The sequence below is a fragment of the Ambystoma mexicanum genome, chromosome 2q (assembly GCF_040938575.1).
Source record: "Ambystoma mexicanum isolate Mex_15411 chromosome 2q, UKY_AmexF1_1, whole genome shotgun sequence".
Classification (NCBI taxonomy): domain Eukaryota; kingdom Metazoa; phylum Chordata; class Amphibia; order Caudata; family Ambystomatidae; genus Ambystoma; species Ambystoma mexicanum.
Genome location: NC_090924.1, coordinates 1,412,895,116 through 1,412,922,038, shown reverse-complemented (window position 1 = coordinate 1,412,922,038; position 26,923 = coordinate 1,412,895,116). Strand labels below are relative to the sequence as shown.

Below are 26,923 nucleotides of genomic sequence, written 5' to 3'. Positions count from 1 at the left end.
TCCGTATCCTGGGCAGGAGCATTGTTGGTGGAGGGGCGTAACCCCGGCGGGACCCGCGGATTGGAGCCTGGGACCGCCTCTGCCCCTGGGACCTCTCTGGGCTCACGGCCGCTGCCGGAGGTGCCCCCCTGGGTTTGGACTGTGAGCGGCCCCGGACTCCGGAGGAGGAGGGAGGAGGGAGGAAGAGGGAGGAAGGGTCCTCCGCAAGTACAGGCGAGGCGGAGCAGCTCGGGAGGGACCCCGAGCTCCATCACTGGAGAGACCCGCCTCAGGTCGCACTTGCCGGGCCTTAGTGAAGAAATAGTGGGCCTGGAGCGGGAGGAGGCGGAGTGAGTGGCAGAGAGCGGCAGGTGAGCGTGGGGAGCAGGAGGGGGGCACGGCTGGACTGCACAGTGTGGCATGAAGGTGGCAATAAAAAGGCCAAAATAAGGCACTAAGACCCTGGGCTACGTGCCTGCCCCCTGGGTCTCCCCTCATCTCTGATAGTGCCCACCCGGTGAGGGTGGTCGATACAAGCTGCCCCTCGGATCCCCCTCATCCCCCCATGTGAAGTTGGGACAGTGCAAGCACCGGAAGGTGAGGTAGGTTTGGGCAGTTGCTTCAGGGGCTAAATTATGTGAAGAGCTCGGTGCTTCATCAACAGGAGGAGGCCCGGCTTCACCCCAGGGGTGGAAGAGGGGATCCTCTAGGCCGAATCCGAAAAGCCCAGAGGTCGTGAAGAGCCCTGAAGTGCCGGTCCTACAGCGGGGAGTGCACACGAATCGGCAGCAATAGGTGCTTGCAGTGTTCTGTGAGAGCAAGTCAGTGGAAGAAAGGAAAGCCCACAAAGAACCTAGCGGTACCAGGAGGTCCCACTTCTGAGTAAGATGTCTAAGAGCAAAGGAAAGACTCCAGGGACCCTAGCGAAAGGAGATAAGAAATTACCAGAGGGCATGCTTTGAAAATTATGGAGTAGGGAAGAGGGAGCGGAGCCGGAGGGAAGGAAGGCGAGAGACAGAAGCGAGGAGGGGGTATCCCTGGGGGATGACCAAGGAGAGGAAAGAGTCACGAAGAAGCTCCTGGAGGACTGCTTTCAATCTTTTGGCGACATAATAGTCAACGTGAGGCAAACGCAACTTGACAAAATGAAGGAGGACCTTACAGAGGCGATCTGTGAGGTGAAGGGCGATCTGACTAGTCTGGGTTCAAGAGTGGACACTAACGAAAAGGCTCTCCAGGATTTAGCAGAGGACTCTTTAAGTACAGGAATGAGTGGCGAGCCTTGCAAAAGCTACACATAAGTTAGAGCTGCAGGCTGAGGATCTTGAGAACGTATCGAGGAGTGTCAACATTAGGGTGAAATTCTTGCCAGAATCAGTCATGGATTCAGACCTGCAGCGGTCGATGAAGTTGCTCTTCGCTCTCCTGGCGGATGCCTCGAGCCCGGAGGAGATTAGGGTGGACAGGGCTCACAGAGTGGGGGCCAGAAGGGAGGAGCCCGGGGCCCGGCCACGTGTTGTGGTGGTGGCGTTGTGCGATTATGCGCAAAAAGAGAAAATCTTGCTGGCTGCGAAGGGGGCGGAGACTCTCAGCTTTAATGGGTCCTCCATTCAGTTGTACCAAGATCTGTCGGCCATCACTCTGAACAAGAGGGGGCAGATGCGCCTGATTATGCAAGAGCTACAGAGGTGGAGCATAAGATGCAAGTGGACATTTCCATTTGGATTGGTGTTTGAGTTGGACAAAAGGCAGAGAAGGGTTACCTCAGTGGAAGAGGGTGCCTCCATCCTGGGAATAGCGGTGGAGCATTCCTCAGGTGAATCACCGGACAGGGGGAAAGTCAGGCTCAAGAGCAGGGAGTGGGAGTGGTCGACGCAGGCACCAAGAAGGAAAGTGAGGAGAAGGGGACTAGCGGGCCCGGCGGGGGCCTCCCCCGTTTGGGGGTCCCGAACAGGGGGGAGTAGACACGGAGTTCATCGCCAAATTGAAATCTTGGCCAGGATACGGATGGTTTGGGCTTCCCGGGGAGGGGTGCTTATAGGAGGCAATAGGGGCTGGGGGGAGGGACAAGGTGGGTTATATTGGATCACCTAAGGGTCGGGGGTGACCTGCCGTTAGGGTCCCCACTGGGGTGGGGAAGTGGCACTGTCCCCGAGGAAGTGGTTTGGGAGGGGCTAGAGGCCGGCAGTGCGCACCCGGTGAAGGGGGGTCATAGGTCTGGTGGATGGGTGGGTGTCAGGGTATGGGTCGTAGTTCTGTCAGGAGAAATTCTTCGGTTTCCATGGGTAATGGGTAAAGTTCTGAAAATACTTTCCTTAAATGTCAGGGGTTTGAATTCGCCGGTTAAGAGGAAAAAAGTGGAGCTTATGTTGGTGAAAGAGAAACCTGACATTAGCTTTCAAGAAACTCATATACAAGAAAAGGACATGCAGAGGGTGAGGCTGATGGGGTTTAGCCGCCTTTATAAATTCAATGGCCAGGGGAAGAAAGGGGGCGTTCTTATAGCCCTGAAAAATGGTTTATATATAGTTGTCACAGGCGTATCCCGGGACAGTTCGGGCAGGTTCCTGGTGTTGATTCTTCACTTCAACAAGATAAGGAGGTGTGGTCTGTGGCATCCCTTTATGTGCCAAACACAGGGCAAGATCATTTCATACAAGCAATGTTGGGTAGACTGGAGAGGGCTGCTAGGGGCAAAATAATACGCACAGGGGATTTCAATGTAGCTTGGGATCCGGCGAGAGAGAGAAGTGAGAGACACTCAAGTTCAGACTAAACCGCCTAAAGAGCTGCAGTCTAAAATGGAGAACCTATCCTTGGTGGACGTATGGCGGGAAAAAGGGGGTGAGGAGAGCGGGTATACTTTTTACTCTCATGTACACAGATCGGCTTCCAGGATATATTATGTCTGGATGTCTCGTTCCCTGGTAGGCAGGTTTAAAGAGATTAAAGTAGGCGCGATTTCGATCTCAGATCACGCTCCGATTGTGGTGGTGCTTGCAGCGCCAGCGCAGGCGGCGGGGCTGTGGAAGTGAAAATACCCTTCTCACACATTTAAGGACGAGGTGTTGCGGTAGGAGCTGAGACAGGAGATTAGTCTTTTTCAGCAGAATAACACAGAGGGTATGGATCCAGGGATAGTCTGGGATGCCTATAAAGCCACCATTAGGGGGACGATTATTGGGATCAAGGCTATAAGGGATAGGGAATTTAGGAAGATAGAAGAGGAATTGAAGGCTAATTTGAAGGTAATCATGAAAGAGTTAGCCGTTAGACGCTCCGCTGAGACTAGGAGGAGGTATAGGGTTCTTAAGGGCCAATTGGACATGATAGTCTCGGCCAAGGCGGAGAGGGCATTGCTACACCTTAAACAGAAGTATTATGTGAAGGCTAACAGGGCAGATGGGTTATTGGCAAGAAAGTTGAGGAGCGACGAGAAAGATAGAATATTGAGAATTAAGATGGCGGCGGGAAGGGTAATCACAGGGGCACAGGATATTAAAAGGGAGTTTGCGAGGTATTACGGGGAGGTGTATAAGTCGGATTGCCCAGTGGAAGGGAATCAACGAAGTATCTGGAAGAGTGCCACCTCAAAGAGATTAAGGCAGTGGATATGGAAGAGCTTGAGAAGGATTTAACCATAGATGAGGTTCACAAAGCCATTGCGGCTCTCCCCCTTAACAGGGCTCCGGGACCGGACGGCTTCACTGCAGACTTTTATAAAACGTTTAGGGAAGTCTTGGCCCTGAGATTGGTTGCTTTATACAATGCATTTGGAGGTGGGAAAGGGATATCCAAATCTATGGAGGAGGCGAAGGTGGTATTACTCCCTAAGCAGGGGTAAGATCTTACATCATGCAGGGCCTATATACCGATCGCTCTAATCAATCTTGACGCGAAGATCTTTACTAAGAATTTGGCGGCCAGGCTCGAACCTCTCCTCCCATCCTTAGCGGAACCGGACCAGTCTGGCTTTGTACGGGGGAGGCAAACTCATGACACCACCAGAAGGATAGCCCATATAGTAGAGAAGGTAAACAAGTTCAAGATAGAGGCTATTGTAGTGGCCCTGGATGCAGAGAAAGCGTTTGATAGGGTAGAAGAACAAGTTACTTCTTACCTGGTAACGTTCTTTCGACGGGATGTTCCTCCGACGTATTCCTTATCTTTGATAATACGTTTCCAGCTTGCTGGCCTCAGAAATTTTTCTGTAGAGGGCGCTGCGCGTCGACGTCCGCCGTGTAGATGTCCCTCGACGGCCACCGTATCAGCGCCGACATCATCATGCCCATAAATAGCCACGCGCTGCGTCCGTTGCTCAGTTCCGTTTCGTAGCATAAGAAAAGTCATGCCTAAATTAGTTATTGACCTTGAAGGAGCGTAAGCTGCAACCTCAAGGGAAGTATCACTGCAGGGATGGATGGGAGGGGCGATGAGGAATACGTCGGAGGACCATCCCGTCGAAAGAACGTTACCAGGTAAGAAGTAACTTGTTCTTCAAAGGGATTGTGTCCTCTGACGTATTCCTTATCTTTGATAGACTCCCATAGCAGTGGCATGTAATTGGAGGTGGGAGTGAGAATGTTATGTATCCCTTTAGGGATGGACCGAATGTAATACGGCCTTGCCAAATCTGGTCTCTTGAGTAGTGGAGGAATCCAGATTGTAACATTTTGTGAATGTATGTGCGGACGACCATGTGGCAGCCGCACATATGTCTCGGACCGGTACCCCTCTTTGGAGAGCCGAAGAGGCTGCGATAGCCCTGGTTGAATGAGCCCTGAGATTTTGGGGTGGCTCTTTCCCTGCCAGTTTGTTACATTCCAGAATGGCCAAAATCCACCTAGAGATGGTTTGTTTTGTTATGGGTAGTCCCAACTTGTGACCTGAGTATCCTACAAACAGTTGGTCTGCTTGCCTGATCCTAGCCATTCTGCTGATGTAAAAGCTGAGCGCTCGCCTTGGGTCCAGCCTATGTAGCCTTTCCTCCTCTTTCCCCGGATGGGGAGGAGGGTAGAACGAAGGTAAGGTAATTTTCTGAGTAATATGAAATTCAGAAACCACCTTTGGGAGGAAATTACGCTTCACCTGTAGGGCAACTTTGTCCTTGTGGAAGATTGTATGTGGGGGGTTTACAGGAGAGAGCTTGTAGCTCACTCACGCACTAGCAGATGTTAGTGCTACCAATAAGACAGTTTTAAGCGTGAGAAATCTCAGCGCACAAGAGTGAAGTGGTTCGAATGGAGTGCCCATTAGGAGGTTTAAGACTAAATTTAAGTCCCATAAGGGAACCTGGAATGGTTTTGGAGGATAAACATTAGTTAATCCCTTGAGAAATTGTACCACTAGAGGAAGTTTGAAATACGATGGTTCCTCCGCAGTGCGCTTGAAGATAGAAAGCGCTGCGAGATAGCCTTTTACAGTGCCAACCTGAAGGCCCGAGTTTGCCAAGTAGATTAGAAACGATAACACCGTTGGTGTACCACATGAAAAAGGGTCGATATTCTCTTCCCTACACCAGCTGCAAAATTTGTTCCAACGGCATCGGTATAAAGACTTTGTTGCTGGCCTTCTGGCCGAAAGCAACACCTCCATGACGTCATCAGGGAGATCCCAATCCTTGTACCTCACCCTTTCAGAAGCCAAGCGTGAAGGTTGAGGGTTCTGGTGTCTGGATGGAGAACCTGACCTCCTTGCTGCGAGAGAAGATTCTCTTTGAGTGGAAGACGGATTGGAGGACAGATGGACATATCTAGAATGTCCGGGTACCACGTTCTCCTGGCCCAATCCGGGGCAATTAGGATCATGGTTTTCCGGAATCTTCTCAACGTCCTGATCATTTGAGGAATAACAGCGACTGGTGGGAACGCGTAAAGGAGTGGGAACTCCCAGTCCACTACAAACGCGTCTCCTAGAGCTCCTCTCGGGGGAAATTCCCTTGAACAGAACAGATCGCACTTCCTGTTGGTGTTTGTGGCGAACAGATCCACCTGAGGGGTTCCCCAAAGGGCGAAGATCTCTTGAAGGAGTTCCTGAGCTAGCTCCCACTCTTGGGAGACTGTGTTCTGCCTGCTCAGAGCGTCCGCTGTCAAGTTCTTCTCTCCGGTTAGGTGGACTGCCGATAGAGATTCTTTCTTGGATTGCCCAAAACCAGAGCTGCATCGCCTCTCTGCACAGTGGCAGTGATCCTACGCCTCCTCTTTTGTTCAGGTAGTGCATGGCCACCGTGTTGTCCGTCATTATCAGGACATTTCTCCCCTGTACTGATGGCAGGAAAGATTTCAGCGCTAGTCTGATCGCTCTCAGCTCCAATAGGTTGATGTGTAGTCTGGACTCCGATGGAGACCAACGACCGCTGATGGTCAAATCGTTGGCATCGGCTCCCCACCCCGTGAGTGAGGCGTCTGTGACTACTGTTATCTCCGGCCATGGTTGCCAAAACAGTTCCCCTTTCAAGATGTTCTCTGGATAGGCCCACCATTGAAGGTTGCGGGCTAAATTGTCCGGGATCCGGAGGAGATCTGTCATTCTCCCTGAGAATTGCGACCACTGACTTCTCAGTGCCCACTGAAGAGATCTCATTCTCAGGCGAGCCTCTGGCACAAGGAAGATGCAGGATGCCATGAGGCCTAGCAACCTCAAAAAGTCGAAGGCTGGGAGACGTTGGGCATTTTGAAACTTGGTGACCATCTGTAGAATATCTTGAGCCCTCACCTCTGGTGGCGAGGCTTTTCCCAGGGAAGTGTCCAGGACCGCTCCAATGAACTGGAGTCTCTGTGATGGTATCATCTGTGACTTCTTTAAATTGAGGGAGAAGCCCAGTTTGTGAAGGAAGTGGCAGACATAATCTAGCTGGGCCTTGGCCTGTTTCGAAGATACAGCCCTGATCAGCCAATCGTCCAGGTAGGGGTAGACGTGGATCCCTTCCCTCCTTACACTCGCGGCCACTACCAACATCAGCTTGGTGAAGACCCTCGGGGCGGAGGTCAGCCCAAATGGCAGAACTCGAAATTGATAATGAGAGTCGCCAATTGCGAACCTCAGGTATTTCCGGTGTTTGAGATGGATTGGCACATGGAAATAAGCATCCTGAAGGTCCAGAGATACCAGCCAGTCCATCTTGAACTTGTTAAATTCTCGTAAGTCCAGGATGGGTCTCAGTCCTTCGTCCTTCTTTGGTATGAGAAAGTAGGGGGGGGGGGGGGGGGGGGGAGTACCAGCCATTGTTCCTGTCCGCTACAGGTACCGGTTCTATGGCACCTTTCTCTAGCAGGTCTACAATTTCCTGCAAGAGGAGCGGATCTGGAACTTTTAGAGAGCTGTTCCCCAGTGGATGACTCTGAGGGATGTGTAGAAAGGGTAGGCAGTAACCCTGGGCAACTGTCTCCAATGCCCAAGCATCTGACGTTATAGCCTGCCATTCCGTCAGATGGTGAGTTAACCTGCCCCCTACAGGTGTATTGTGTGGAAAGGCCTCAGTGGTTTGGGGGCGGCTGATGCAGATGCTGAGGGTAAAGAGGCACCTGCTGCTGCGGCGGCCTTAGTACTTTTGACCCGTCCACCTCGGGTGGATCTCCTTTGATCTCTTTGAGCCGGCTGTCCTCTGCCTTTCCCGAATGTGGAATAGCGAAAGGACTTTCCTCTCCCAGAGGTTCCTGAGGGGTGAAAAGGAGTTTGGCGGATAGCAGCTCCTAGAGATTTTGCTGCTGCTTTGGAAGTCTGCAACTTTTCCAGATTGTCATCATCCTTTTTCCCGAATAGTTAAGAGCCGTCAAAGGGCATATTCAAAAGTCTGGCCTGTACATCTGGAGCAAAGCCAGATTTTCGCAACTATGCATGCCTGCGGATTGTTGTACTTGCCGCCATGGCCCTGCTGACACTGTCAGCGGAATCGATGCCAGTTTGAAGTGATTCGCACATGGCATTTTTGCCATCTTTAATAATGTTAAGGAAGGTTTCCTTTTCCTCTCCTTCGGATATGCAGTCACCCGCTGATGAAGCGCACTCCCATAGTGTGTGACTGAACCTGGCGAGCGTACAGGTGGTGTTGATGGACTTCAACGCCATACTACAAGCAGAGAAGACTTTCTTCGCCATAGAATCGTACCTCTTGTCATCTCTATCCTGTGGGACAGTAGCGTAAGCGGTCCTACTGCTAGATAAAGTTGCCGCTTGAACCACCAGGCTCTCTGGAGTCGGGTGTTTTGATAAGTATTCAGGGTCAGCAGCCGCTACCCTATACTTGGCTGACAATCTTTTATTGACCGCAGGGATAACTTCAGGAGTTTCCCCAATTAGATGTAATTTTCCTTTGTAAGGCTGCATGGAAGGGGACCACAGGGTCCTCCTGTGGACCTTTGTCTAATATGTCTGTTAGGTCATCCTGTTGAAAAACAGGTGAAGGCGCAGACCAACCCATAAATTCAATAATTCTTGCCATCAGGGTTCTATAGGGTGTTTCGGCATGTTCCCCTGGGTCTGGTTTAACAGATTCCACTTCTGGGGAAGTGTCCAGCCCACTTGCCTCATGTAGTGACTCCTGTAGGTCCTTCAGCCTTCTTTCCTCAGAGGTGAAATCCTCTGAAATAGGCAGTGTGGTCCTCTGTAACCCAAATGTTTCCTGGTCAGAATCTTTCCACTCTTCATAAATTGAAGACAGTCCAGGGTACTCTGACCTCTAAAATGGTGTAAAACCCATCTCTAAGGCAGAAGGAGCCAAACTCGCCATTACTGGGCGAGAAAACGTCTATGCCGATGTGACAGGCTTCGAAGGTGCCGAGAACGGCGTCGAAAAAACTGGAAGGGGTCTCGAAGAACTCGAGAGGATCGGGATCCTACTCGAGGACATCGACGACGGTCTCGGCGTCGTGCCAGAGGCCCTAGGACTTACCTTTGGCTGTGGAGTGGCCTTGGTCTTCTTTTTCATCGGCGTCGATGATGGCGTCAAGTCGATGGACCGATGCGTCGAGGAACCCTTCGACAACGGCGTCGATGGCACCGATCAGTGCGAAGGAATCCTCGACGACGGCGTCAAAGATGGTGCCTTCTTACCTGATGGCTCATGGCGCTCTCGGAATGTTTCGCCGGGTGCTGCGACTCGCAGCGTTTTTATTTTTTGGGTTTTTCACCCAGGGTATCACCCCCAGCTGTCTTCGAGGGGGTCGAGGCCGCGTTCTCGAAGACGCTAAACATTTTCTTTCTGAATTCCTCCCACTCAGCTTGAGAGCTGTGTTTAGTGGGACAGGAGACCCTTTCTGGGGACACAGAAGATGACGAGGAAGGGGATCTTCGACGTCTCTTTTTTGAGTGTCTTGATCTCGACGAATGGTGGGAGCTACTTCGAGATCTAGAATGGGAATGTTTTAGTCGGCGAGGAGATGAATGCCTCGACTCAGCCGAAGAAATCTTCGAGGAGGTTTTGACTGACTTACCTCTCTCGAGCTTCCCCTTGCGCTCCTTCAAGGCTTTCGCCGTCATGGACATGCAGTCCTCACACTCCGAACAATGGTGCTCGGATCCCAAGCACCACAAGCAGATCCTGCGTGGATCCGTTATCGACATTTTTTTACAGCAGTCTCGACATTTCTTGAAGCCGGATCGCGGCGTCATCGGTTCTGATGAAGATGCCACCGAGAACGAGTAGGTATTATTCGAGTAGATATAGTAGTTATCCTGACTGAACTGAGCAACGACGTTCCGAGGCCCCACGAAGCGCGGAAAAATGGAACTGAGCAACGGACGCAGCGTGTGGCTATTTATGGGCATGACGACGTTGGTGCCGATACGGTGGCCGTCGAGGGACATCGACTCGGCGGACGTCGACGCGCAGCGCCCTCTACAGAAAAAATTTCCGAGGCCAGCAAGCTGGAAACGTATTATCAAAGATGAGGAATACGTCGGAGGACACAATCCCTTCGAATGGAGCTTTCTCTTTGCCACCATGCGTAGGATGGGATTTGGGGAAAAGTTCATGGGTAGGATTGAGGCGAACTACTGTAGTCCCACACTTCGCCTGATTAATGGGGAGGCATCATATCCGGCAGCGGTATCTAGAGGTACGAAGCAAGGCTTCCCGCTATCACCATTACTGTTTGCGATATATTTGGAGCCGCTCCTGAGTAGAATTAGACTTCACAGGAGGATTAAGGGGTGTTTGGGGGAAGGGAGCATAAGGTAGCTGCCTTTGCAGACAATATGTTGTTGACCCTGATGAACCCCCGAGAATCCCTGGAAGCGATCGAGTGTTTATGGGGAGTTTGGCCAAATTGCAGGGCTAGGTATCAATAAAAGTAAGTCGGAGGTGCTGTTTATACAGATGTCCCCTGGGATGGAAAGGGAATGAAAGAAGAGCTCTGAATTAAGTATCCGGGGACGGTTATTACGGGGACGATAGAGCGCATGTATGAGGCAAACTATCTCCCGTTGTTGGGGAAAATTGAGGGGCTTCTCTTGGGCTGGGGACCGCTGGCGTTGTCTTGCTTAGGTAGGATCAACGCTTTAAAGATGATTATCCTTCCAAAATTATTGTATTTGTTTATGGCACTACTGCTTAGGGTACTGGCTCCCTTTTTCAGGAAGTTAGGCAGGCTTACACAGGCCTGCGTATGGGAGAAGAAGAAGCCTAGAGTTATTTGTAGGCTGATGCAACTGCCCGGAAGCAAGCGGGGATGGGGTGAACCGGATATGGTTAATTACTATCGGGCAGCTCAGATGACGGTACTACGGGTTTGGATTAAAGATTATAGGGCGAAGTTGTGGAGGGAAATGGATAGGGCAGTAATAGGATATGGTCTGGAAGGGGTACTGAAGTTTCCGCGGGAGGACAGGCCCATAAGGATGTACTGCAGCGCAATTGAGGCATTGCTAGGCAGGTCATGGGATGAGGCGGTGCGCAGATCAAAGATTACTACCTTCCCTTCACCTCTCACACCCATCTGTGCTAATCCTCAGTTTACCCCTGGGTTGGGGGCTGACTCTTGTTTTGTAACGTGGCAGGAGGGGGGCTGTAGGTGTCTAAGGGACCTCTATGAGCGAGGTCAGGTAAGAGACTTCCCTACCTGCAAGTCCATCTTTGGGGTGGGGGAAGAGGAACGGTTTCGTTACTGGGCCCTGCACCCATCTATAAAGGGGGCGGCTACAAGGGATCTTACCCATTTTGAGAAATATGTTACTACGAATGCAGTGGACAGACACCTAGTGGGGATCTATACAGGTTAGTAAAGGAGGGAGAGGCGGTGGGCAAGAGGAGTTTTATGGCCAACTGGGAAAAAGAGACCGGGCAATCAATTGCACTGGAGCAATGGCAATCCCTGTGGGTGCTTATTCCCAAATTTACGAACTCTTTACAAAATCAAGAAATTTGGGTGAAGTGGATGTAGCAATGGCACCTCACTCCCTGCAGGATAGCTAAAATATAACGGTACAAAACCGCCCTGTGCTGGAGGGGATGTGGGCAAGAAGGTTCCTGGGCACACATTTGGTGGCAATGCCCAAAAGTAGTCCCGTTCTGGGTCAAGGTTCGTGAGGCGGTTCACAACACTATGGGTATAGAGATTGTTGGAGGCATAGACACAGGGCTGTTCATCTTGGGGCTGGATGGTACTCTGGATGAGATGCGGAAGAGGGCCCAGAAGAAGGTATATATAATTTTGGTGATAGCTGGGGCACAATTAATAGCACTGAAATGGAAGGCGAAGGAAGCGCCCGCAGAACATTAGTGGGTGGGAAGGTTCTGGAGACTTGCAACACTGGAGAAGGTGACGTACGCGCTCAAAGGAGAACATCAGCAGTATCTTGGGATTGGCCTAATAGGGGACCGTGATTGGGCATGGGGGGGCAGGGGAGGTTTAGAAGGTTAGGGTTCTGGGTGGCCCCTCATGGTGGACTTGGACTGCCCAGCAGCATGGAAAAGGGGCGGCGTGAGCCGAGCGAAGTAATGACGCTTAACAAAGGACAGAACTTAAGGAAAAAAGCAGAATTGCACCACAACCTGTTGGGGGGAGGGTGGGGGTTGTTTGGGAGAGGGTGGGGGGAGTTGGGGGTAAGGTTTGTTTACTTGTTTAAAATGGCAATAAAAATTTAAATTAAAAAAAAAGGCAAACAATTACCCACTGAATCAACAGCAGGGTCCAGGCACTGAAAGTTATTTCCTGCCACTGGGTCCAATGCCCTGCCAACGATCCACCAACCAGTGCATCGTGGGAGGGCAAAATTAAAGCGGCTTAGAGGGCGCAGGTGTCCCTGGCGCTGTTAATGCTTGCTGGCCTTTTGAGGTCACACTGCCCTTTCCGGGAGGCGAGAAGCACGTCTGCCCTGGCCTGGCTTGCGGGAGCTGTGCCTTCCTGCCATAGGGTACGTAACGTCTATAGCCTCTCCCCCTGGAGGCAAAGATGAAGGCAAACTTGGACGGCTGAGCCGCTAGGCCCAATGATTTAGCTCCTTTTTGGACACCTTGAACTTCTCCAAGGATTTGTCCATTTTCTGACAGAAAAGCATGCCACCTTCAAAGGGCAAGTCCAGCAGCCTCTTCTAAACATTCAGAGAGAAGACAGAGGTTTTTAGATAGACTTGGCGTCTCATTACTGCTGCTGAACCCATTTGTCTGCCAACGCAGTCCGCTACATCCAGGCCTGTTTGCAATGACTCCTTGGCCACCTCCTTCCCATCCTCCACCAGCTGTAAAAATCCGTCCCACATGGCACCCTCAGGGACGTATTCAGCAGCATGTTCCACATCCTATCTTAAGCCAAAAGCCTACTTGCTGAATACACAGGCTATGTTTGTGGGTTTGAGCGCCATGCTGCCAGAGGTAAACACCTTTTTGGCCAATGCGCCCAATTTCTTTCCTTCTTTGCCCGCAGGCAGATTGGAAGTGGATGCTCCAGATCTGCTGAAATAGTGGCAGCCTGTACAACCAACCCTTCTGGGGAAGGGTGTGTGGCGAGGAAAGAAGGGTCTCCCTCTTGCCGGCCTATACTCCCCTGTAAAATTGGCATTCACAGGGGGAATAGCACAAAGATGCTGCCATAAGGAGGCTAACGGGTCCACAATGACTGTTGACTGGCACGTTATGCTTAAATGTGGGACCTTCGTCCAAAATGTCAGTGAGCTCATGCCCCTGAAGAGGGGTGGTGGACGGCTTCAACCCAAGGGTGTCAACAACCCTGTGAACCAGATGGATCCCTGAAATTGATATTAGAATGGGTATAGGGCTAGTTTTGTTGTAACTCAGTGTCTGGAGATGAATCCAGACCACTGGTGTCTTGTAGACCCTGAGCTAAGGCCAATAAATCGTCTTGGTCGTATAAAAAAGTAGATGCTGCTGACTTGCGTGTAAACGGGGTCTACTGGATCATCGGGGTAATCCATGCCAAATATGGATTGCATCAAGTCGAAGAAACAGGATCTCGACAGCTGCACAAATGAACCGTCGACTGTTGGTGCCGAGGGCTTGAGAATAGGTTTCGAAACTGAAGCTTTCGATGCTGAAGTTTCCTTTGGCACCTAGGGATGCTTGGCTAACCAATGGGCTTTGTGGGCCTCAGACTTATGGCCCTCTGGCGACTTATGCCTGGTAGGCGTGACGCCAAAAGGCATTTTCGATGTCGACAGAGTGGCTGGCTTGTGGTCAGGCACACTGAGCACCGCTTTTGCCACCAGAGCAGCACCTACAGCAGCTTTTTGCCTAAATATGTCAAGCATGGAAGTTTTAAAACTTTCCCACTCTTCGAGTGATCAGCCCCGCAGAGAGCTTAGCTATTTTCGACCATGAGCTAGACTCGTGCCAATGGCGCCGCTTCTTCTGCGAGGAAGACTAGGAATGACTCTTGGAGTGGGACCGTTTTAGTCTTCTTGTGAGGGTGTTCCTTCCCCTTGTCGGGGGTGGGCTCCTTAATCAGTCTCAGCCTCTGAAGACCAGACGAGGGACTGTGTTGGAGATTTGACCACCCGTCGGCTCAAAGCCAGTTTCCCAGCCCTCTCATGTAGGGACTTTGGCTGCATCTTTGTGCACAACACGTAGGCCTCAGTGTCATGACAAACACCTAGGCACCATAGACATACGTTGTGGGGGTCAGTTACGAACATTTGGGCCTCACAATCGCGGCATCGCTTGTAGCCCGAAACCCTGTGAGCCATTGCGTCAAGGTTGTCTAAGAAAACGTACAACTAGGTACAAAAAACCACTGAGTAAACTAAAGTCGTGTTCCTGATGAAGGGGAAAAAAAGGAACTGAAGCCCGGGGCGTAGTGATATATGGGATACATTACTCACCGTAATCGTATTTCTGATGCTTGTATCTGCTTAGATTCACATGCTGTGCATAGGCCGACATCTAGTGGAAGCTGCGGAGTATTACAGTTTGTTTTTCGAAACTCGAAAATGGGCGTCGACACAGGCGTGCCAGTAATACTATCCCTAGTGTGACGTCCACTGTACCCAAGATCCCTCACGCGTCTAGGATCCTCAGATTGTATTTTTTCTGACATGAGGAAGCATGAGGAGTAGCGTGAGTACAGATAATCCAAGCAGATAGACAGAAAGGTAAGACTACAAGCAATCATGCGCCTTCTCTCGGAGGGGAGGAAGGGTGGGTCGCATGTGAATCTAAGCAGATACAAGCATCAGAAATACGATTACGGTGAGTAATGTATCCCTTCTGAGGCTTGTGGAATCTGCTTTGATCACATGCTGTGCATAGATTAGCGAGCAGTACCAGAAGAAGGAGGTGGGATGTGAGAAGGGTCATGAGCAAACAGGTGTCTTAGAACCGCTTGTCCCACTTGTGTATCTGTCTTGGAATGAGTATCAATGCAGTAATGCTGAGTAAAAGTGTGAATAGAGCTCCAAGTAGCTGCTTTGCAAATGGTGTCGAGGGGAACATTTGCAATGAAAGCCAGAGTGGCCCCAATGCCTCTAGTAGAGTGGGCCCTTGGCGTAAAAGGCAGAGTTTTTTCAGAAAGAGAGTAACACAGCTGTATACAGTTGATAATCCACTTCGAGATAGCGCCTTTAGAGACGCGATCTCCCTCTCTGCCTGTAGCTACGGAGACAAACAGTTGATCTGTTTTCCTTAGCGGTCTGGTTTTATTTACATAGTAGAGGACCGTCCTACGCACATCTAGGGTGTGTAGTTTCACCTCAGCCGAGCTTTGCGGGTTCTGGAAGAAAGCCGGAAGCTCGATGGACTGGTTTACATGGAACTTTGATATAAATTTAGGTGAGAACCTAGGGTGTGTGCGTAAAACCAGTTTGTCTTTGTGGATAGTAAAGAAAGGATCCTGCACTGACAGAGCCTGAATTTCACTGACCCTTCTTATAGAGGTAATGGCTACTAAGAAGGCCGTTTTATAAGTCAGGTGTTTGAGACTACTTTTATGCATGGGTTCGAAAAGGGGGCCCATGAGCTTAGCTAGCACCACACCGAAATAGGAGGGTGAAGTCTCTTTACTCCTTCCATGAAGGCTTTAACTACTGGTACTTTCCACCACGACACCTTGTTATGGGATGTGGTGTAAGCCGAGAGGGCTGCCAGGTGTACTTTCAGAGAGTTAAAAACCAATCCTGCATCCAGCAGGTGGAGCATGTATGTCACAACGTTGGAAGGAGTGCAATCAACAGGGTTGATTTGTTTATTCTGGCACCAAATAACGAATCTCTTCCACTTGTCAAAGTAACAGTGCCTTGTGTTTGGTTTCCTGGATTCTTTTGGATGTTCATACACCTCTGTGGTAAATTGAGATGTCCAAACTCTATGACCTCAGGAGCCATGCTGCCAGGTTCATTGAGTTGGGTTGCTGGTGCACTGTTTGACCTTGTTGCTGGGACAGTAGGTTGTACCAGGCTGGAAGTTTGATGGGCTCGCACACCGCCATCCTGCGTAGGTGTGGAAACCATGGTTGTCTCGCCCACATGGGAGCAACTAGGATGAGCGTCATTGATTCCTTGTTCATCTTGTACACCACCTTCCTGATGAGAGGAGTTGGTGGAAAAGCGTACGCAAACATCCCTGACCAGTTCATACACAGGGCGTTCCCTTGGGTGTCTGGCTGGGGGAACCAGGATGCAAATCCTGGGCATTGTTTGTTTTCGCTTGTGGCGAATAAGTCTATAGTGGGGAAACCCCACTGAGAGAAGAGATCTTCTACGATCTCTCTGTGAAGGACCCATTCGTGTTCTTCTGGGAGGGAGTCTCTGCTTAGAGCATCCGCTAGGGAATTGAGCTCCCCTGGAACATGTTGCAATGACAGGAAGATGTTCCGTCTGAGTGCCCATATCCAGATTTTCTGGGCAAGCTTGGACAGATTTGGCGAACGAGTCCCTCCTTGCTTGTTCAGATAGAACATGGCTGTCGTGCTGTCCGTCCGGATCTGCACCGACAAGTTTAGTAGATGGGGCTCGAACGCTCGAACGCCCGAAGCGCTCGGAATACTGCCAGAAGCTCTAGGAGGTTGATGTGGTTCTTGGCTACTGAGTGAGACCAGAGACCCTGAGCTATGTGGTGGAGATGGTGAGCTCCCCACCCAGTCAGGCATGCATCTGTAGTCACCACTGCCTGTACTTCGGGATCGTAAAAGGGTTTTCCCCTTGCGAGATTCTCTCTTGTCCACCAGTGTAGGCTCTGTACAAGTGTTGGCGAAACGACCACTAGATCGTCCCACTGACCACTTGCCTGAGACCACTGTTTCGCCAACCATTCCTGCATGGGACGCATGCGCAGTCGCGCGTGGGGGACCAGGTAAATGCATGACGCCATCATGCCCGGTAACCGCATTGCTTTGCGTACCGTTATTTGTTGACCGGACTGATAATGTGGAATTTGCAGTAGTATATTCCGAATTCTCTCTTCCGAAGGGAAGGTCAACCCTTTCTGAGTATCTAGAATTGCTCCTAGGAACTGTTTTGAGGTGCTTGGCACCAGGCTTGACTTCTTCTCGTTGATTGAGAAGCCTAATTCGTGGAGGAGGTCGATAGTCCTTTGAATGTTTGTCCTGCAAATTCCTGGGGTTTCCCCCGTTATGAGCCAGTCGTCCAGATAAGGGTACACTGGGATTGCCTCCCTGCGTAGGTGTGCAGCTGCCACCGCCAGTACCTTGGTGAATCCCCTTGGTGCTGAAGCTATCCCGAAGGGCAGTACCTTGAATTGGTAGTGGCGACTGTCCACCTTGAAGCGCAAGTACTTTCTGTGCGCCGGGAGCATGGAAATATGAAAATAAGCATCTTTCATATCCAAGGTTGCCATGTAATCCCCCTTTTTTAGGAGGGGGATTACCTCTTGTAGCGTGGTCATACGGAATTTTTGGGGCTTGACATACCTGTTGGCAGGCCGTAGGTCCAATACTGGGCGCATTGTCAAATCTTTCTTTGGCACAAGGAAGTAAGTTGAATAGATACCCTTGTATACCTGGTGTCCTGGGACGAGTTCTATCGCGTCCTTTTCTAGCAGAATGGCGATCTCCTCGAGAAGGATCTTCTGATGTTCTAAGGAGTGTACTTTTTGTCGTGGAGGATGGTTCTGGGGACGCTGCAGTAATTCTATACAATATCCTGTGGACACTGTTGACAGCACCCATCTGTCTGAGGTGATCCCTTCCCAAGCCTGGGTGAAGTTGGAAATGCGTCCCCCTACTGGGGTTGCGTGAGAAGGGACCCTCAACTGAGCGTCACTGCTTTGGTGGAGGCGTGCCACCTCCCTTGTTGGGGCTGCCTCTGCCTCTCCCACGACCTCTTTTGTTACCCCTGCCGTAACTTTGGGTAGACTGCTGGCTGCTGTTCCACTGTGTACCCTGTCCCTGGGCACAGTTGCCTCTGTGAATTTTGGCCGCGTGGGCGACGAAAATTACTGTTCTCCCTCTGGTTAGGGGGTTTGTTGGTTAGTTGGCCAAGGGATTTCAGTGTTTCGTATTCGTCCTTGGCGTTTTTCAGTGCGTCTTCGACCGCTTTCCCAAACAATAGATCGGGTTCCACTGGCTTGTCTATTATTGAAGCCTGAGTTTCTGTTTTGAACCCCGACTGCCGTAACCACGCATGTCTTTTGATAACAGTACCTTCTGCTATCAATCTCCCTGCGTTGTCTGCGGCGTCGAAAGTTGCTTTCAATATGCAACCAGACACGGCTCTCCCTTCTGCCGAGATCCGAGCCAATTGGCCCTTTAACGGTCCAGGAGCAGAGGTTGTGAGTGCCGCGACCTCTTCCCATTGATGGCAGTTGTAGCTGGCCAACAGGGTGGTGGAGTTAGCAATCCTTGCTTGGTAGGCGGACGTTGAGGCTACCTTCCTGCCAAACCCGTAAAGTTTCTTGCTCTCCTTGTCGGGAGGAGCTTCTGACGAAGATAAGGATGTTCCAGCCCTCTTCCGAGTGTTGGTAACAACTAGGGAGTCTGGTTTAAGATGTCCTCTTATATAGAGAGGGTCAGACTGGGCTGCCCGGAAAAGTTTTTCGACCCTTGGGTTGACTGCTCTGGTGAGGTTTGGGTTCACCAGGGACGGATCTATTCTTCGTTGGATGGATTTAAGGATAGGGATGGTCTGAGCGACCGGCCTCCTCTCTCCCACCAACTCTTCTGTGAAGTCCCTTTCCTCCTGTACACCGTGGGTGTCGATGTGAAAATGTTCTGGCGCGCGAGCGAGAACCTCATTAAGGAGGGGCTGGTTATCGACTGGCGAGTCGGTAACTGGGGCTTCGTTCTCTACCGGGGAATCTACTCTGTAAATTTCCTGCTCATCTTCTCCCTCCTCCTGGTCCTCATCATCCACATAGTATTCCGTCCCAGTTTGTTCCTCCATAATTTCAAACTCCTGGTCCCCCTCAGGGAAAGGCTCTCCTTGGTACCTGGGGTGTGGAGTAGAGTATGGAGTAGAGTAAGGCTGTACCTCGAAGGGTTCAGGTCTTTCGAACCGGGCCCTTTTACTTAGGGGGATAGGATCAGTGGAACCTGAGGGTGTGGCCCCCTGAGGGTCATACGAGAGGAAATGCTCTGGATTCTTGTCGTAAAAATCAGCCAAGGAAGACATCCTTGACATGACCCTGTCTATGTCTTCGCTTGACCATTCTTTGGAACAGGGGATGACTTTAGTAGGCAATTCAGTGGAATTATCAAGGGTACCCTTGCTGGATGTTGATCTCTCAGTAGACTTGTATTTGTCTGTCTGCTTAGGGGGAAGGATGGTCTTACAGGAGTGGAAGAATGTGCTTTCCGCCGTTTCCCCCCCTCCCCGTGCGTGGAAAAATGTTTTCCCTGTCCCTTGGAGGCCCCGGAGACTTTCGACGCCTGGCGTCGAGGATCGGGAGAGGTATCTGTGTTTTTCGAGCGTGGGGCCTCGCTGGTGTTAACTGCGGGCTCCGTCTCTTGGAGCGCGGCCTGGGGGTGGAAGTCGTCTTCGTCCTCCGACGATCGAACTTCCATTAGTCTAGGGAGCGAGGCACTCTTGGCAAGAGTGGATGATTGCCTTGCGTCATGAGGCGATCTCGATCGAGAGCGCCCAGAGGACACCGAGTCGGACCGTTCTATCTGTGCCTCTTTCCGAGAAGTCGACAAGGTTCGGTTGGACTTAGTGTGCTTAGTGTGTGTAGGGTGTGTAGCGCTTGCGTCGCCGGGGGTCTTCCCCATAGCCGCCCTGCCGGACGACCTTCCGAGGTCGGGGACCTGCGCTCGGCTGTCTTTCGACGCCGTAATGCCCTCGCCGTCCGAAAGTACGGCGTCGCTGCCATCGCTGAAGGCGCCCTCCGCTGCCATGGCCGCCTGCCTGGCGTGGTGGGCCCAACGCTTTGTCGAACGGTCCTTAAGTGTCTTAGGTTTAAACCTACTACACGCTCTGCAGTTCGCTTCGGGGTGGTCCCTCGGCAAGCAGAGATTGCACGTGGCGTGCCTGTCGACCCAAGGGTATTTGCGGTTGCACTTGGGGCAGAATTGGAAAGGGGTACCCTCCATACGCACCTTGAGGCAGCGGGCTGATAAGTGTAGGAAATATATAAGTATCTATATACCAAGAGTGAAGAGTATGTACCACCCCCCACTCTCCCTACTTGCAGGGCCGAGGCCAGCGGCCTACTAGGCCCGGGCCGAGGCCAGCGGCCTTCCGAGGCCCAGATCCGTCGTGCAGCAGCCAACGGTCGATGTCTTCTCCAGCCGTCGTCGAGGGTCGACGTTGGGGTGGGGAAGGATGTCAATAAAGAATTATAAATTTCAATTATTAGCAAAAGTATGGCTAAGGCCAGGGGACTCCGCAAGATGCTTCCGACCAGTATGGCGGAAAAAAACAATCTGAGGATCCTAGACGCGTGAGGGATCTTTGGTACAGTGGACGTCACACTAGGGATAGTATTACTGGCACGCCTGTGTCGACGCCCATTTTCGAGTTTCGAAAAACAAACTGTAATACTCTGCAGCTTCCACTAGATGTCGGCCTATGCACAGCATGTGATCTAAGCAGATTCCACAAGCCTCAGAAATATATATATATACACACACACACACACACACACACACACACACACACACCACTTTCAGAGCAGACGATCGGGAGCCAGATGAGACTTATCGATCGACGGATGAGTCGGGGTCCACTACACCACCTGTCAAAAAGTTTCCAAACAGTAGAGCTGGATGATGGATTTGTATCAAGGTGAGGAATCTGCGGGAGAAAAGGAATCCAATGAAATAACATTTCCATGCATTAATGCAGAATCTGATGGCAGAACAGACTTTGCCATGCTCAGGAAGAAAAGGTGACTTTACAGTAACGCCACTTCTCCGGGCACACAATGTAATGCACATTAAGAGCACTAAGAGCGCTTTGGCAAAACACAAAATTATGAAAATAGCATTGCTAATAATTTTACCAATAAGTCCTTCCAGTTCAGAGACACTTTGGATGCTACGTTTAAGGTGATCTCACTACAAAAGGTGAGATATTTCAGAGGGGCAAGAGATGTGGCATTTTGTCAACCTGGGAACTTCTGTTCATCAAGAACTAGAAAAATAGATTTCCGGATTCTACATCCAAAGACCCAATAATATGATGGCAAGCATGCAGATCTAAAGATACCAGCCACAAGACCAAGGTAATGTTACCAGTAACAGTTTCTCCAAAAGCAGTATCCCGTACAACTGCATTGATACATCATTTGTAATAGATAGAACACCAAGGCTTTGTAATGGCAACCACTACTATCCATATGTATGGAAGAAACCATGCAAGTCTTGCAACCAATTTAACACTAACATTGCAGCCCACAGAGATATGCCTCTCTTACCAGTTCAAGACACAGGCGGTGTCCATAGGCAGCAGAATAATGAACAGCGTTATACCCTTGCTTGTCTCGGATCCCTGGATTGGCATCGTTTCGTAGTAAATATTCCAGGCACCTGGGCAAAAAGAGGAAACACTGTTGTAAGATGTGATCAGTAGTACTTTTGTGCGTTTTATTTGCAAAGAGATTATTCGCAATCGTGTTACGGAAAGGCAAAGAGATGTACTGTATTTTATATTGTGTTTATTTATTGGTTATTTCTTAATGCGCATTATACAGCAAAAAGTGTTTCAAGGCGCATCAGCACAAGGGGGGGGGAAAGAGGAGGACTAAGGTAAAAACAAAAAACAAAAGTTCTTAAAATATCTTGAAACATTCAGAATGTGCAAGTGGTACGTATGAGGAGGGGGAGCAGGGGAGGTGCAGGAAGGGGAAAAAGGCAAGAACACAAACATTCTGACTAGGTCGTGAGATGATTTGGAATGTACATGTGCTGAACATGAAAAAAGGGGATAGGGGAGGAAGGGAGGTGCAGGAAGGGGAAGTGGGTGAGTGGAGCATTAAATCCAAAACAAGTTAAAAAGTGCAGTCGCATGTAGGTAGGCTGCATTAAAGAAAACCGGAAATGCAGATTATGGCAAGTAGGTATGCGTGACTACAGACTGGAAAAGCCTTGCCTTAAGGAATGAGGGGCTACATCAGGCATGCGGGCGACAGTGCAAACAGGATTGTGGCTACAAGTGCAGGAGGCAGCATCACATCAACAGGTGTGGTAAGGTAAGAGGAGTGGGAAAAAAATCAGCCAGAACGTAGTAAAGGCATAACCGTGCTGAGTGAGGTAGGAGGAATGAGAGCAGTTTGGGTGGGCAGCAGGCCAAGGTGCAGGGGGGGTTTAGAGATGCTGCATATGATACACATAAGTGGGAGGAGGGTGGAGAGTCAAAGGGAGGAATGCAGCAAGAGGTCAAGAGGAGAGGTACAGAGACCAGAACAATTCAGCCATTAACAGAAAATAAAGTTTTGCTGCATAGAGGTTACAGTCTAAGTGAGGAGGCTCAGGCAATGCAGGGAGGCCGGAGGCATGAGGAAAGTGTTACCGTGCTTTGCATGAGGGCGCTGAAGGACCAAAGTTCGACAGTCAAAGTTGGGTGGGTTTGAGAGGGGGTGAGGGGGGCAGAGGTGGAGAAAACAGTGGCAGGTCGAAAAAAAAGTCGAAAGCTCCATGGTAAGGTGAAAGAAGTACGATGCGGCATAGGTAGCACGGTGACGACCAGCAAAAGGGCCATTGGCTCATCTGGACAGGTCAGAGCCCCATCCAAACTATGATGTGCGAGAAAGTGGTGGCGAATGAGAGCCTCAGCAGGAGGTTGAGCGCAACCTGCTGATCCCACAGAGCAAGGGGATTGGAGGGGATAGGAAAAGGGATCATGAGAGTCATAAGGCAAGCAGCCACGAGGAAAACGAGACTGCCAGACATGAAGGTGAGGAGCAGGGCAATCCTTACCTTTGATAGTGCTAAGGAGGCGAGAAGCAGCTGATAAGTTACCCTTAGAGGGGGCTGGCGTCGCCTGCTGGCCCGGTCTTCCCAGCTCTGAAGTACAGCCGGCAGCCAATCCAGCAATAGCAGGGGAGGCAGTTCACAAGCCTAGGAGTTACTCCGGCTGCTCGACGGCCATGTTCATTTGTAATGAGGGGCTGGCTGTACCTAAGCAAGGTCTCAGGCAACAAATTGCACAGGCATGATTGCAGTTTGTGGGCGTTCCAAGCAGTGCAAGTCAATCTTGAGAGGATACATCCCGTTCAATGTATGTGTGGTAGCTTAGACTTGTTTTGTGCCTAGCATTGGTACATCTAGCCAGCTTTGGGAGGGGACAATGCTGGCTGGGTTTCTAGACAGGATTCAAATGTTGGTATTTGATCAGGCAGCCAGGATCTTCTTTGTTCTTTTCATGGAAGTATTTTGGAAATAAAACATTCAATCCTCATATTCATGTGTGGTGGTTCTGGTGTGTCTCCCTGTTGCATGAACTTTACAATAGTATTTAATCCCGAAAACAGAAATTCACACATCTCTAACATTGAAGTATTTCCACTGCAATTACAATTAAAAGTTAATGTGTTAAGGGATTCCTACGTATTTTTAGGTGAAGATACGGTTTAGAGGTTACAGTGTTGGCAAATCAGAGAAAAATCACAACTGGGCAGCTCATAAGTATGAAGCTCTGAGTTGGCACCATTTGATCTAGTGCCTCGTGTCTCAGACATACAGATTTGAACTGGGATTGTTCCAATTGGGAGAAAGTGCAATGTCTGCAAATTGATACGATCGTGTACAATTTCTGCAGTCCTACTATGGTTTCAGAGGCCTCATTTTTGTCTGATGTCAGATGGCAGCGTTTGTCAGACATTTGGTTGGAGAAGATATCACAATGATATGTGGTACTTGTTAGGGAGAATTCTCAAAAATGATAATTCCCTCTAGCTTAGAGACACCTAGCAACTTTGCTGGATTTTGAGGACTTGATTTTTTTAACCTGGAGAGTGCGGGACCTTTTTCCCCACTCTCTGTTAGGGAGAATTCTCTCTAAAGGCTAATTTCCCAAACCTAGTGAGTCCCCCAGCAGCTTTGCTGGATTTTTGGGGTTTATTTCTTCTCCTGCTAAGAGTGAGACTCTTTTTCTCCCACTCTTAGACATGATTTGAGGTGTTCCTTTAACTTTCCATGTGTTTTATGGGCTATAGGGTCTTTTACTCCTAAGGGTCTCATGTGTTTTTTTGGATGTGGGTTACACAGCACCCTCCGTGCCGTAACCCAGGGGTGTCGTAGCAACCCCCCCAACATAGGCTCCATACCCTGGGACTGACTTCTGTCTCCCAGGGCATGTAAAGTCACCATTGGCTTTGCTAGTCCCAAATTATGAACAGACACCAGCACAAACCATCATATTGTGGACGTACTGGTCGGGGCAATTCGATTGCCCCGGGGTCTGTTGTTCGAGCGGGCACGTCTCCGTCCCCCCTGATCGAGTTTTGGCTGGTGGCAGTGGATACTACTTTTTATATTCAACCGCAAATATTTCTCTATGGGATTTTCCCATTGTTCGAGGCTACCAACTTTAATTATTTAATTCTTATAGCCACAAACATAACGCCGTTTTTTTTAATATTAATTCGCCGGTTGGTATTTTTTGCCAGAACTCGATTCTAAAATGGCGTTTGTGTTCTCTTCTGTGACTCCAACCCAAGTCGAGCCCTTTGTTCCACTTTTTGGCCGGCTTCTCCACAGAAGCCTCCAAAAGTGGTGCCACTCTGTCTGGGTACCACAGGGGATGTGGGAGGGGGTTTAGGCACCCTGGACTGAGTTACCTTGGTAACTCAAGTCGCACTCTTGTGTGATTGGCCCAAGTGGTGAGCCGGCCGGCCGGCTCACCCCTTAGCATGTTTGATTGACAGCTAGGCTGAGTGAATGGGGGTGTGCTGCATAAAAGCAGGGCTTTGGGGACTGGAACTTCAGAAGTCGCCACAGGACCTAAGAATCCGAGGAGGGAGAAGCTGAGCCGGCCTGCAACGACGACATCACCGGTAGAGCACTGCTGAACCGTCTCACCACTTTTCCCCAAGGACAGAGGAGATCGCCAGCCCAGAGAGTCTTCTTCCTTCGACTGGTGGAAATAACCAGTCTACCTTCTTTTCGCCTTCCTGGAACATCTCGTGGCCGCCTTGCCTGTGCCAAGCACCCCGGCAACCGGGATACCACGTTTTCACCACTACCGCAAGCCGAAAGGGTAGTACCTTTGTACCGGAGAACTCCGCGGCTGGTTTCTTCCCTGGCAGTGCAACGACCTTCATCTTTCCTCCACAACGAGATCTTCTCTTCCTCTGGACGACGCTATGACTTACAACCGCTGCCAGGAACAACTGCCCCCGCTGGAGGATCCTCCCCATTTAAGTTACTGTGTTCCGCCTGGCTTCCTTTGCCACCGATTGAACGGGGTGTATTAAATCCTCGACTCTCCAACCTAGGTTAGCCTGGGACACCTTAGCTAAATTTTCTGCTAAACTGAAATAAACCTTTTTCGAACTACCTCCACAAACTTCGAAGACTCTGTGTAACTGTCTGATCTTGGGCATCTTCCGCCCGGCTCCCTTGAAAGTGGGCCTGACACCTAAACTTCCTTGCTCGCCAGTAGACTGTGCCTTCCTAACTTGCTGTGGTTCTTTAAAAAGTGTTTAGTGTGTATGCTTCCATAATTCTGCTTTTCACTCCCTCTTTATTTAACTTGTTGGAGTGCCATCGAACGTTAAACGCTCACCTCTGTATGGAAATAAGTGGTGTTAACTAAGACTTGTCCAACAAGTAATCAGGGATGTACATATGATAATAGTGATTGTGTTTTGAACTTATCTTACCAATTTGGTGCTAGTGTGTTTTATAAGTGTGTGCTAAATAAATAATTATATACTTTTACACCCAAGCTCTGGTCAGTATTTTCTTGTGCTACTTTATTTCTGTACCTATTTTGTATGCTCTGTATACTGCCTAACTCTTCTTGAGGGAAGTCTGACTGCTCAGCCACAGCTACCAAGTGAATCTGTGTGGTACAGACTGCTACCAAGTGGGTTTACTGCCAAACACCTGTAGTCTTAAATCTTTTGCAGTGGTCCCTAAGGGAACTGCACAGGTTTCTGCCTAACACTCTCTCATGTATTTTATGTGATGTTATACACCATTTCTTTTTGGTTATGGAGTCTAACCAACTCCATAGGCAACATCTTTTACAATTGTGTCACACAGCACCTTGAGTGCAGTGCCACATGGAAGTCATTCAGATTTCCCAAGGTTTAAATACCTTCTCTGGGATCAACTGTATCCCAGAACAGTGCAGTGGAATTGACTTCACTTAGTCCTGTAATATTCTAGACCCAGCACACCCTAGCTTACAATCGAGTGCTGGAGGGGTTACTTAGTATCCCCTGTGTCTAGTTACTCATGTAACAGTCAAATGTTACCCTTTCCTCTCAGAATGTCTGGTGGTAGTGGATTTACAATGACCTACCATGATTGACCCCGACCGCGAACTGTTCGTAGCTCGGTAACGTTAAATCGCGGGAGCCACGTTTTTCAAGATGGCACCTGAGCCTCCTTGTTAAAACGGGTCCCAGTCTTCTTTTTTCGCCATTTCTTTGTGGAAAGGTCCTTTGAGTTTTTCTCTGCGCGCCAAACCAGGTTTGGTCTCTTTGTTCAATCGCCTTTGGCGGGCTTCAGGAGTGAAACCCGCCTCTGGCTCCAGAGTTTCTGGGGTAAGCAGGAAGTGAGGGAGGGGCCCGAAACTCCCTGCGCTTAGTCTCCTAGGAGACCCAAATACACTCTGTTGTGATTGGCTGGCTGACTGTCCGGGAAGGACAGCCACCCTGCTGGGTGAGTGGCAGGTAGGCTGGAATGAATGGGAGAGAACTGAATAAAAGGGGAGTCTCTTGGCTTGGAAGGCAGAGTCGACCACTGGATGAAGGAACTGAAGAAGAGCTTTAAGTGGACGGCTGCTGCAACTCCTGGACCGTTGGTTTGCCCGGTGAAAACCTGCTGCAGGCCTGAATCGCCAAGTTTGTATCGACAGAGAAGCCCTGCAAAGGACGACTTCTCCCTTTGAGTTGTTAGGACCAACTCCCAAGTAAGCCACCTGGACACCCATCTCG

The 26,923-nt window shown here is 50.1% G+C and overlaps 1 protein-coding gene across 2 annotated transcripts in view; it reads right to left on the bottom strand.

The window, feature by feature from the left end:
- ANKRD28 (ankyrin repeat domain 28) overlaps positions 1–26,923 on the bottom strand; it is a 1,823,421-nt gene that overhangs the window by 659,245 nt on the left and 1,137,253 nt on the right. For both annotated transcript variants that reach the window (XM_069648906.1, XM_069648905.1), the window contains exon 15: positions 21,233–21,344. In XM_069648906.1, the coding sequence (XP_069505007.1) occupies positions 21,233–21,344 (112 nt within the window). The remainder of the gene's footprint in view (positions 1–21,232; positions 21,345–26,923) is intronic.